General features: G+C 42.7%; 1 protein-coding gene across 1 annotated transcript; it reads left to right on the top strand.

Annotated features, from left to right (window-relative positions):
* Positions 1-285: 285 nt before the first annotated feature.
* LOC145862567 (uncharacterized) lies at positions 286-9,261 on the top strand. The gene is made up of 6 exons (XM_082967059.1): positions 286-2,556; positions 3,087-3,410; positions 4,199-4,534; positions 5,187-5,405; positions 5,601-5,665; positions 9,105-9,261. Exons 3-6 carry the CDS (start codon positions 4,339-4,341, stop codon positions 9,252-9,254), a joined length of 630 nt encoding a protein of 209 aa, XP_082823185.1. The 5' UTR covers positions 286-2,556; positions 3,087-3,410; positions 4,199-4,338; the 3' UTR covers positions 9,255-9,261.
* The last annotated feature ends 4,719 nt before the right edge of the window (positions 9,262-13,980 follow it).

Here is a 13,980-nt window from a genome sequence, read left to right as displayed (position 1 = left end):
TCTCTCTCTATCCCTCCCACCCTCCCTCTTTCTTTCTTTCTTTCTTTCTTTCTTTCTTTCTTTCTTTCTTTCTTTCTTTCTTTCTTTCTTTCTTTCTTTCTTTCTTTCTTTCTTTCTTTCTTTCTTTCTTTCTTTCTTTCTTTCTTTCTTTCTTTCTTTCTTTCTTTCTTTCTACTGTAGAACAAGGATGTGATTGGTTATGGAGGAAGAGGGAGGGGCTGTTAGAAATAACATGGTAGGAGGGTTTGAACTAGTAGAGAGAGAGAGAGAGAGAGAGAGAGAGAGAGATGCAGAAATAGGGAAGTACATAGTAGTAAGAGTGCAAAGAGTGAGTGAGAGAAAGAGAGAGGGAGAGGGAGGGGCAGAGAGAGTACATAAAGTACTTGAAGTTTGTTTTTAAGTTATTAAAAGTAGAGAGAGAACAGAGAGAGTTATAGACTTGGACACACAGCATTATATCAGGACCTATAGACACCTGGACCAACCTGGAGAGAACACAGCATTATATCAGGACCTATAGACACCTGGACCAACCTGGAGAGAACACAGTATTATATCAGGACCTATAGACACCTGGACCAACCTGGAGAGAACACAGCATTATATCAGGACCTATAGACACCTGGACCAACCTGGAGAGAACACAACATTATATCAGGACCTATAGACACCTGGACCAACCTGGAGAGAACACAACATTATATCAGGACCTATAGACACCTGGACCAACCTGGAGAGAACACAGCATTATATCAGGACCTATAGACACCTGGATCAACCTGGAGAGAACACAACATTATATCAGGACCTATAGACACCTGGACCAACCTGGAGAGAACACAGTATTATATCAGGACCTATAGACACCTGGACCAACCTGGAGAGAACACAACATTATATCAGGACCTATAGACACCTGTACCAACCTGGAGAGAACACAACATTATATCAGGACCTATAGACACCTGGACCAACCTGGAGAGAACACAACATTATATCAGGACCTATAGACACCTGGACCAACCTGGAGAGAACACAGCATTATATCAGGACCTATAGACACCTGGACCAACCTGGAGAGAACACAGCATTATAGCAGGACCTATAGACACCTGGAACAACCTGGAGAGAACACAACATTATATCAGGACCTATAGACTCTTGGACCAACCTGGAGAGAACACAACATTATATCAGGACCTATAGACACCTGGACCAACCTGGAGAGAACACAGCATTATATCAGGACCTATAGACACCTGGACCAACCTGGAGAGAACACAGCATTATATCAGGACCTATAGACACCTGGACCAACCTGGAGAGAACACAGCATTATATCAGGACCTATAGACACCTGGACCAACCTGGAGAGAACACAGCATTATATCAGGACCTATAGACACCTGGACCAACCTGGAGAGAACACAGCATTATATCAGGACCTATAGACACCTGGACCAACCTGGAGAGAACACAACATTATATCAGGACCTATAGACACCTGGACCAACCTGGAGAGAACACAACATTATATCAGGACCTATAGACACCTGGACCAACCTGGAGAGAACACAGCATTATATCAGGACCTATAGACACCTGGAACAACCTGGAGAGAACACAGCATTATATCAGGACCTATAGACACCTGGACCAACCTGGAGAGAACACAGCATTATATCAGGACCTATAGACACCTGGACCAACCTGGAGAGAACACAGCATTATATCAGGACCTATAGACACCTGGACCAACCTGGAGAGAACACAGCATTATATCAGGACCTATAGACACCTGGACCAACCTGGAGAGAACACAGTATTATATCAGGACCTATAGACACCTGGACCAACCTGGAGAGAACACAGCATTATATCAGGACCTATAGACACCTGGACCAACCTGGAGAGAACACAGCATTATATCAGGACCTATAGACACCTGGACCAACCTGGAGAGAACACAGCATTATATCAGGACCTATAGACACCTGGACCAACCTGGAGAGAACACAGCATTATATCAGGACCTATAGACACCTGGACCAACCTGGAGAGAACACAGCATTATATCAGGACCTATAGACACCTGGACCAACCTGGAGAGAACACAACATTATATCAGGACCTATAGACACCTGGACCAACCTGGAGAGAACACAGCATTATATCAGGACCTATAGACACCTGGACCAACCTGGAGAGAACACAGCATTATATCAGGACCTATAGACACCTGGACCAACCTGGAGAGAACACAGCATTATATCAGGACCTATAGACACCTGGACCAACCTGGAGAGAACACAGCATTATATCAGGACCTATAGACACCTGGACCAACCTGGAGAGAACACAACATTATATCAGGACCTATAGACACCTGGACCAACCTGGAGAGAACACAGCATTATATCAGGACCTACAGACACCTGGACCAACCTGGAGAGAACACAACATTATATCAGGACCTATAGACACCTGGACCAACCTGGAGAGAACACAACAAGATGAGGATCCTGCTGATAGTCATCCTCCTCGCCTTCATGACAGGTAATAAGCTTGTTATAACTCTCTATAACAATGTAAAAACATCCAGTTAGTTTTCTTATAAAGGCTGCTACTACAGATAAGGAAACACTACGGTGTGTGTGTATGTATGTACTGTGTGTATAATGTGAGGATGCCACTGGTGTAGGAATCCTAACTGTAAGTACATTTATCATCAATGCATAGTCACTTTAACTCTACCTACATGTATATATTACCTCAATTAGCCAGACTAACCTGTGCCCCTGCACATTGACTCAGTACCGGTACCACCTGTATATAGCCTCGCTACTGTCATTTTCAATGTCATTTTACTGTTTTATTTTATTTCTTTACTTATCTATTGTTTACCTAATACACATTTTTTACTTAAAAATGGCATTGTTGGTTAGGGGCTTGTAAGTAAGCATTTCACTGTAAGGTCTACACCTGTTGTATTCGGCGCATGTGACAAATAAACTTAGATTTTATTTTATTTGATTAATATTACAAAACACTAAACCTAGAGGTATTTTCTCTTGTCTGATTGACAGGTTGTTTGAGCTCCTTCAAAGTGACAGGATACTCTGGAGGAACTGTCATCATCTACTGTCATTATTACACAGAAGAAAGAAGTCATGAGAAATATTTCTGCGTGGGACAGTATAGCTGGAGATGTAAGGATCAAATCAGAACTGGATTGAAGAACACCTGGGTACACAGAGGTAGATTCTCTCTGTATGACAACACTGGAGGAAACTACTTCAAGGTGATCATCAGACAACTGACCAGACAAGATGAAGGGACCTACTGGTGTGGAGTGGACAAACCTACTATACCTGACAGTTATACCAAGGTAGAGCTGGATGTGAAGGAGGGTGAGAGACTTTTACTTTAACTTTATAAAATGAATTTAGCTACATACGTTATTACATGATCAGTACCACTAGTCAATGGAGTCAGTCTATAGTATTAGACTAAGGTTGTGATGTGTGTTTCTATTGACAGATGACTGATGTGAGAAGTCAGTCTATAGTATTAGACTAAGGTTGTGATGTGTGTTTCTATTGACAGATGACTGCTGTGAGAAGTCAGTCTATAGTATTAGACTAAGGTTGTGATGTGTGTTTCTATTGACAGATGACTGATGTGAGAAGTCAGTCTATAGTATTAGACTAAGGTTGTGATGTGTTTCTATTGACAGATGACTGATGTGAGAAGTCAGTCTATATTATTAGATTAAGGTTGTGATGTGTGTTTCTATTGACAGATGATTGATGTGAGAAGTCAGTCTATATTATTAGACTAAGGTTGTGATGTGTGTTTCTATTGACAGATGATTGATGTGAGAAGTCAGTCTATAGTATTAGACTAAGGTTGTGATGTGTGTTTCTATTGACAGATGACTGATGTGAGAAGTCAGTCTATAGTATTAGACTAAGGTTGTGATGTGTGTTTCTATTGACAGATGACTGATGTGAGAAGTCAGTCTATAGTATTAGACTAAGGTTGTGATGTGTGTTTCTATTGACAGATGACTGATGTGAGAAGTTAGTCTATAGTATTAGACTAAGGTTGTGATGTGTGTTTCTATTGACAGATGACTGATGTGAGAAGTCAGTCTATAGTATTAGACTAAGGTTGTGATGTGTGTTTCTATTGACAGATGACTGATGTGAGAAGTCACTCACAGAGACGGCCTTTCTGGGAGGAGAAGCTACCATCAGATGTAACTATCCAGAGGACCATGAGGACAGCATCAAGTATTTCTGCAAGGAAAGCAATGGCTTCAAGACTTGTGTTAATATGATCTCTGCTAACCAGACAACTACAAAAGCTGGTCGTTTCTCTGTGTCTGACAACAGAAGAGAGAGATTCTCCACAGTGACCATCAGTGACCTGACTGAAGATGATACTGGGACCTACTGGTGTGGAGTAGAAACCAGCAGGACAGAACAACGTTACATTACACTGATCACACAGGTGAAGCTGCTTGTTATAAGTGAGTATAAACTTCTTCTTTCTCTTTAACATGTGATCCTGAACACACAAGTTACAGTCATATCTACAGTGTGTGACACATGTGGTTTGATTGAAATCATTACACGCATGGTAAGCTGATAATATGTATGTAGCTTCCTGTTTTACAGCTGTTAGGCTGTTGGATCACTTCCAGTTCTGGACCAGATATTTACTGAGCTGTGAGGTCTTGACAAAGAATGAGGAAGAGGTTTTTCACAGTTCCTTTTCTCTGCCTGTCATTATCATGGTGTACAGTACAGTTCACTGTGATGACCTCTGACCTTCTGGTCAAAGCTTTCAACGATATTTGAAAAATGTACTTTGACCAGCCCTACGAGCACAAGAAGTTGAAAATACGTTGAAAATATATATTTTTGGTTGAGAAAATATGTTGAAAGAGAAATTGTGTTTATAGGGAGTCATTGTGTTCCTCTGCGGTTCAGTTGTTAGAGTCAGGGGGTTTGTAACGCCGGAATTGTGGGTTTGATTCCTGCTAGGGCCACCAAGATGATAAATGTATTCATGACTGTAAGTTTCATTGGGATAAACGTGTCTGCTAAATGGAATATATATTGTATTATTTTATTATCATCTGACAAGATAGTTTGTCATTCATGATTTTTTCACCTCAGTGATCTCCAGGTCTCCTGCACCACCAACCTCACCCACCTCTTCATCCACCCCAGGGACCTCCAATTACCCTGTTCCATCATCTTTCTCCCCTTCATCCTCCACATCATCATCAATCCCAATAGGGTTTGCAGTGATCACAGTGTCTGTGAGTCTGGCTGTGTTGGTGTTCACTGTCATCCTGTTCACCGTCTACAGATGGAAATGTAACAACGTGCAAGGTATGTTTCAGATACACAAGCAAACAGGTACACACACACACACACACACACACACACACACACACCACACACACACACACACACACACACACACACACACACACACACACACACACACACACACCACACACACACACACACACACACACAATATTACAGGTGTGTATTCTATTTAAGATGCTGTGTGTTCCCCAGGGCCGGTGTCCTCCAGCAGACAGACCTCTAGCAGACCAAACACCCACCCAGGAAACAGTGAGGAGGTGAGGGGTAGAAGGTTAGGAGGGGGTGGTTGGGCATGGGGGTGTCTGCTGGGATCACAGATTAACAGATTTAACCAAACCATTCAGATCATCAACTGTACCAATTCATCAAATGTATTTATACAACAGAATATAGCAAGTTCATACATCACCAAATAAGGACAATAGACAGAAATCCACTGTCTGATGGTACTGATTATGGACTAATAACTCTACTGTCTGATGGTACTGATTATGGACTAATGACTCCACTGTCTGATGGTACTGATTATGGACTAATAACTCTACTGATGGTACTGATTATGGACTAATAACTCTACTGTCTGATGGTACTGATTATGGACTAATAACTCTACTGATGGTACTGATTATGGACTAATAACTCTACTGTCTGATGGTACTGATTATGGACTAATAACTCTGTCTGATGGTACTGACTTTGGACTAATAACTCCACTGTCTGATGGTACTGATTATGGACTAATGACTCCACTGTCTGATGGTACTGATTATGGACTAATAACTCTACAGATGGTACTGATTATGGACTAATGACTCTACTGTCTGATGGCTCTGATTATGGACTAATAACTCCACTGTCTGATGGTACTGATTATGGACTAATGACTTCACTGTCTGATGGTACTGATTATGGACTAATAACTCTACTGATGGTACTGATTATGGACTAATGACTCCACTGTCTGATGGTACTGACTATGGACTAATTACTCTACTGATGGTACTGATTATGGACTAATGACTCCACTGATGGTACTGATTATGGACTAATGAACTCTACTGATGGTACTGATTATGGACTAATAACTCTACTGTCTGATGGTACTGATTATGGACTAATAACTCTACTGTCTGATGGTACTGATTATGGACTAATAACTCTACTGTCTGATGGTACTGATTATGGACTAATAACTCTGTCTGATGGTACTGACTTTGGACTAATAACTCCACTGTCTGATGGTACTGATTATGGACTAATGACTCCACTGTCTGATGGTACTGATTATGGACTAATAACTCTACAGTCTGATGGTACTGATTATGGACTAATAACTCCACTGATGGTTCTGATTATGGACTAATGACTCTACTGTCTAATGGTACTTGTTAGAGCCGATTTGGACATATTTGTATAAAAGACAGAACATTCAGAGCTCCATGTATATTTGTGTAAATATGAATGTATATGATGAAATATTAGATACGTACCTTTATGATTTATATTTACCTGATTGAGATGTATTAATTTGTTATTAGTGTAACTTAGTTTTTGTCCCCCCCTCTTGCCCATTCATTGTACTGCAGTAAGTGTGTTAGGATAAAGGCAGGTAGTTGGGCCTTCGGGGGGAGGAGTCCTTGCTAGACGCGGGAGCGGTATCGTTTTTTGACTTGATTGTAGTGGCTTCCTTTCCTCTTTACCATAGCCACTGCCCAAGCCTGAAGCGGGGTTGTTTGGTACGCATACAGACATACAGACAGGTCTTATTGTGTATTTTCCATATCAAGTAATCTATGTTTTAAGTTGATTGGATATTCATTTTCCTGTTAGATATAAGAAGAATAAACCTTTTTGTTGCACCATATCCCTGGATCACATTGAATGTTTGGCTTTTTGGAAACCTTGAGTGTGGGCTGTATGCGTACCAAACAACCCCGCTTCAGGCTTGGGCAGTGGCTATGGTAAAGAGGAAAGGAAGCCACTACAGTACTAATAATGGACTAATGACTCTACTGTCTGATGGTACTGATTATGGACTAATGACTCCACTGTCTGATGGTACCGATTATGGACTAATGACTCCACTGTCTGATGGTACTGATTATGGACTAATGACTCCACTGTCTGATGGTACCGATTATGGACTAATAACTCCACTGTCTGATGGTACTGATTATGGACTAAAAACTCCACTGTCTGATGGTACTGATTATGGACTAATAACTCTACTGTCTAATGGTACTAATAATGGACTAATGACTCTACTGTCTAATGGTACTAATAATGGACTAATGACTCTACTGTCTGATGGTACTGATTATGGACTAATAACTCCACTGTCTGATGGTACTGATTATGGACTAATGACTCCACTGTCTGATGGTACCGATTATGGACTAATAACTCCACTGTCTGATGGTACTGATTATGGACAAATAACTCTACAGTCTGATGGTACTGATTATGGACTAATGACTCCACTGTCTGATGGTACTGATTATGGACTAATAACTCCACTGTCTGATGGTACTGATTATGGACTAATAACTCTACAGTCTGATGGTACTGATTATGGACTAATGACTCTACTGATGGTACTGATTATGGACTAATAACTCCACTGTCTGATGGTACCGATTATGGACTAATGACTCCACTGTCTGATGCTTTTTATTATGGACTAATAACTCTACTGCGATGGTACTGATAATGGACTAATGACTCCACTGTCTGATGGTACTGATTATGGACTAATAACTCCACTGTCTGATGGTACTGATTATGGACTAATGACTCCACTGTCTGATGGTACTGATTATGGACTAATGACTCCACTGTCTGATGGTACCGATTATGGACTAATAACTCCACTGTCTGATGGTACTGATTATGGACTAATAACTCTACAGTCTGATGGTACTGATTATGGACTAATGACTCCACTGTCTGATGGTACTGATTATGGACTAATGACTCCACTGTCTGATGGTACCGATTATGGACTAATAACTCCACTGTCTGATGGTACTGATTAAGGACTAATAACTCTACAGTCTGATACTGATTATGGACTAATGACTCCACTGTCTGATGGTACTGATTATGGACTAATAACTCCACTGTCTGATGGTACTGATTATGGACTAATAACTCTACAGTCTGATGGTACTGATTATGGACTAATGACTCCACTGTCTGATGGTACCGATTATGGACTAATGACTCCACTGTCTGATGCTTTTTATGGCTATCCCGGGACTGAATGGACAGCTCCCTGCGAGGCTGATGGCTAGCTCCGCGATGGACGATGGACTAATCCCGAGGCTGGGCCCCACTGTCTGATGGTCGAGGCTGACTCTACTGCGGACTAATAAGGCTGCCACTGTCTGATGGTCTGGGCTCCCGATGTCGATGGACTAATGACTCTACTGTCTGTGGTCGAGGCTCCGCGATGGTACTGATTATGGACTAATAACTCTGTCTGATGGTACTGATTATGGACTAATAACTCTACTGTCTGATGGTACTGATTATGGACTAATAACTCTACTGATGGTACTGATTATGGACTAATAACTCTACTGTCTGATGGTACTGATTATGGACTAATAACTCTACTGTCTGATGGTACTGATTACGGACTAATGACTCTACTGATGGTACTGATTATGGACTAATGTTGTTGTACCTTTATAGGGGGACCAGCACTATGAGAATGACCCTGCTCCAGACGCAATGGTTTATATTGGAAAAGATGATGCTGTCTACCAATCCCTGAACCCCAACGCTGCAAACCAAGATTCAACTTACCAAACCCTGAACTCCAACACTGCAAACCAAGATTGAATTTACCAAACCCCCCCCCTGCAACCGCCACCACCCCACCCCCCTGTAAACCAAGATTAAACTTACCAAACCCTGAACCCCAAGACTGCAGACCAAGTTTAAATGTACCAAACCATGGAACTGCAAACAAAGACTGGATTTATTGAAATACGCTATTTCTGGCTTATTTTAAGAATCTGACTTTTGTAAAACTGAAAAATCCTCAATGTTTCATGAAGTTATTCTGATATCCATAAAAGTTGTTTTAATAAATGTGTGAACAATCAGCCATTTCTTAAGATGTTTGTATTTCATGATACAACATAGACAGTACATTAGCGCCGAAATAGAAGTGAACATTTTAACACTTGACCCGCCCATACTTTCCCCTCAGCTTATATGGTGTTCTCTTGTGGTTTTGAAGTGAACAGCCAGCTTGAAATAGTTTCACATTGAGACCACATTAAGAAGTGCAGCATGAGAAAACACAAGACGAACAAGATGTGTGGACTATTTCGAGGAAATGGTTTGAGTGTCTCAACCTATAGCATTGAACGCACGCTTACTGACATCATCACCACCATCATCATCACCATCATAATCACCCTTATCATCATCACATTCACTTTCACTTTGTAAAGAAGTCAAACAAAAGTAGACAAATGAAAACAACTATTTAAATGTTCCATTTCACATGTTATCATGTCTCTGACTGAGACTTCTACTGGTATTACTGGGAGAAGAGTTATAATGTCTCTGGTATTATTGCTTTTCTTTCAAAAACAAGGACATTTCTAAGTGACCAAAACTTTTGAACGGTGGTGTATGTATGCAAGTATGTACAGGTATGCAGACAAACACAGTGATGTGGTGGAGGGTATTCACACGTACACACTGTATACCATTTTTTTGGTGTATAATGATTTATTAATCCCCACTGATACGTATCAAAGTAGTGTAGTGGAGGTATACTGACTTCTTAATCCCCACTGATGCGTATCAAAGTAGTGTAGTGGAGGTATACTGACTTCTTAATCCCCACTGATGGGTATCAAAGTAGTGTAGTGGAGGTATACTGACTTCTTAATCCCCACTGATACGTATCAAAGTAGTGTAGTGGAGGTATACCGACTTCTTAATCCCCACTGATACGTATCAAAGTAGCGTAGTGGAGTATATCTGAAACAGGAGACAAAGGGCTGTGAGACATGGGTTTGTTTTTAGACACATGAAAGTGGGATGTATATGGTTGGTACGGGGCAACAGTAGATGAATAGCTGAGGGGCTAATGGGAAAGGGCCGATAAACCGGGGGGGGGGGGGGGGGGTTTGTGGGACAGCCCTACCTTCTGCCTGAGACGATACAGAGGAGCCGGGGTCCGGTGGCGGTCCGCTTGTTGTCGATACCTGGAGGTGGTCTTGAGAAGGGCCGACCGGGCTCTCTTCCAGGTACGACGACAGTGGCGGACAAACATCTGGGCTAAAGGTATGCCAACCTCTTCCTCTTGCTCAGGGAAGAGCAGGGCTGATAGCCCAGGGAACAGTCAAAGAGGGAGAGACCCGTGGCAAAGCAAGGAAAGGTGTTGTGAGCATATTCGACCCACACTAGTTGCTGGCTCCAGGTGTTGGGGTAGGCAGAGACAAGGCAGCAAAGAGTCATTTCCAAGTCTTGGTTGGATCAATCTGACTGGCCGTTGGACTTGGGGTGGAACCTGGAGAACAGGCTGGCCGACAACCCAATGAGCGTGCAGAACCTTCCAGAACCCGGGACGAGAACCCGGGACGAGAACTGTAGACCATGTTTCCCGGGAGTCCATGGATCCGGAAGACGTGCTGCACTATGAGCTGGGACGTCTCTTTGGCAGAGGGTAGCTTGAGGAAAGGAATGAAGTGGGCGGCTTTGGAAAACCGGTCCACTTATATCAGGATAGCGGTGTTGCCTTCAGACGTGGGAAGACCCATGACGAAGTCCAGGGATATGTGAGACCAGGGACGGTGAGGGACATGCAGTGGTTGAAGAAGACCAGCCGGAGCTTGCCAAGGAGTCTTGTTCTGCGCACAGACCGTGCAGGCGGTGAAGAACGCGTAAACGTCCGGGACCATGATAGACCACCAAAAGCATTGTCGCACACAGGCCAGGGTCGGACAGGAGACCGGGAGGCAGGCAGGCCTGGAGGAGTGGGCCCACTCCAGGATCGAGGAGTGGACTGCGTCAGGCACAAACATCCGGTTATCTTCCCGTATCCGCACCAGGTGGAAGGCGTTCCGTAGGTCCAGCTTGGAGAACACAGTGGTCCACTGGAGCGGTTTGAAGGCCGAGGACATGAGTGTTAGCGGGTAGCGGTTCTTCACCATGATGTTGTTGAGGTCCCAGTAGTCGATGCACGGGCGCCGGCGGGGGAGGCAGAAGGGCGGATGAACCCTGCAGCTAGGGAGTCCTCAATGAAGGTCTCCATAGCCTTGGTCTCCGGACCCGACAGAGAGTACAGTCATCCACGGGGTAGAGGGGGTGCCTGAATTCATCTAGACTGAAGCAGATGGTGGACTGTTGCTCCCACACCGCCATGGCCCAAGCGAGTGCCCTCCCGGTCATCAGCGTTATGATATATTCTATCCTGGAGCGGTCCGAGGGGAACGAAGAAGGCTGCAGCTCAAAAATTAGGTAGCACTGGGAGAGAAAAGCCCAGCAGGTTCCGGAATCTCCGGCGTAGCGCTCCGGAGTGTGACACACTGCCCAGTGGGGAATCCGCGGAATTGCTCCATGAAAGTCTTGAATGCCTGGTCATGGCGTTCTACCAGGGTATGGAGTCCCTCCATAAGACATTGCAGTAACTCCTCGAGTCGTCCAATGGTGGCTTCTTGCAGGGAGACAGCATTGTGAAGTCTGTCTGAGTCTGCTGCCAGTTCATACTATCACATTTTAGGGAGTAAAACGTAACACAAGTTTATTACTAGAACAAGGGGCAGGCAAAACGACAGGTCAAGGGCAGGCAGAGGTCAGTAATCCAGATCAGAGTCCAAAAGGTACAGAACGGCAGGCAGTCTCAGGGTCAGGGAAGGGAGAATGGTCAAACTCGGGAAAACTTGAAAACAGGGACTATAGAAATGACAGGAGAAGGGGAAAAACGCTGGTAAACTTGACAAACAAAACAAACTGGCAACAGACAAACAGAGAACACAGGTATAAATACACAGGGGATAATGAGGGGAGATGGGAGACACCTGGTGGGGGGTGGAGACAAGCACAAAGACAGGTAAAACAGATCAGGGTGTGACGTAACTCTAAATCATTCAGGAACAAGCCAGCCATGTAGCTTAAGAAGTAATGACAATTAATGATTTAGACCATATTAAGCTATTATTACTTCAAGGCTATAGCCTTGTGAAGCATTTGTGAAACGCTATAGGTAGCAGGAGCACAGCATTTCAACAACACCTCGTTGTACTAAACAACATAGACTATTAATTGCACAATTAAGCTGAATAAATGAAATGAAAAATTACTTAGAATTAATCAGAAACACAACAAAAAATGCCTTATTCCAGTGCCTTTGAATTCACTCATAGAAACACCATAATTACACAATGGCAGCTTGCGTAGACTAGTGTAAGTGAGTTTAGCCTAGCAGACACTATTTATTTTCCCATGCCCTAATCACAGTCGACACAAATCTATTTTTTAGGCCTAATAACAATATAATGGATTAACAAATAAAATATTGGAAAATAATGTTACCCCAAATGAAGAAAAGTGCATACCTGATGATATGAAGCTGCTGTTTTAAAAAAAAATGGCTTTTTCTCCAATCCATAGATTAGTATTTAAAAAAAAAATGTTTTAACCTTTATTTAACTAGGCAAGTCAGTTAATTTTAAGAACAAATTCTTATTTACAATGACGGCCTACATCGGCCAACGTTGGGCCAATTTTGCGCCGCCCTATGAGACTCCCAATCACGGCCGGTTGTGATACAGCCTGGATTGATGGTCAGATGCTTCAGTTGAACATGATTTTCACAGTTGATAGACAACTTTAGCACTGTTACATCAAAAAGTCTCCGGTACTTCATCATTTGTTGTCTTTCCAACAATTACACAGGCTGTCAGTGACCTATTTATTGGTCAACTCACATCAACATCTCTGTGTATTATCCAACTAGCTATCCAGCACTATCTATTTTTGTTTTGTTTTATAGAAAGGGTAGAGTACAGCTTATTAGCCTACAGTATATTATGCGGTACCAGTACTGTCACTAAACCCCTTTTCACACTAATACAAGGGGTAGAGTACAGCTTATTAGCCTACAGTATATTATGCCGTACCAGTACTGTCACTAAACCCCTTTTCACACTAATACAAGGGGTAGAGTACCGTTTATTAGCCTACAGTATATTATGCCGTACCAGTACTGTCACTAAGCCCATTTTCACACTAATACAAGGGGTAGAGTACAGCTTATTAGCCTACAGTATATTATGCAGTACCAGCACTGTCACTAAACCCCTTTTAACACTGCTGGATTTGAGTGATTATTTTCACATTTTCAATGTCATTACAGTTCCAGGCTTCAGTTGAATGACTAACCAGGCCAGCCCAGTCCAGCTTGGCTCTGTAGTGGGAAGAGAGCTACTGTAGGAACTCAGAACACAAGAAGACAATGGTGGTTTACACACTGCAGAACTAAGCTGACACTGAGCCATGCCAAGCCATGCCAAGCTATATTGTCATCAATGTGTTCCTCCTCTGC

Source organism: Salmo salar, chromosome 02, assembly GCF_965601325.2.
Source record: "Salmo salar chromosome 02, fSalSal1, whole genome shotgun sequence".
Taxonomy (NCBI): Eukaryota; Metazoa; Chordata; class Actinopteri; order Salmoniformes; family Salmonidae; genus Salmo; species Salmo salar.
Note: the sequence above shows the minus strand (reverse complement) of the source record. Positions and strands in the feature narration are given on the sequence as shown.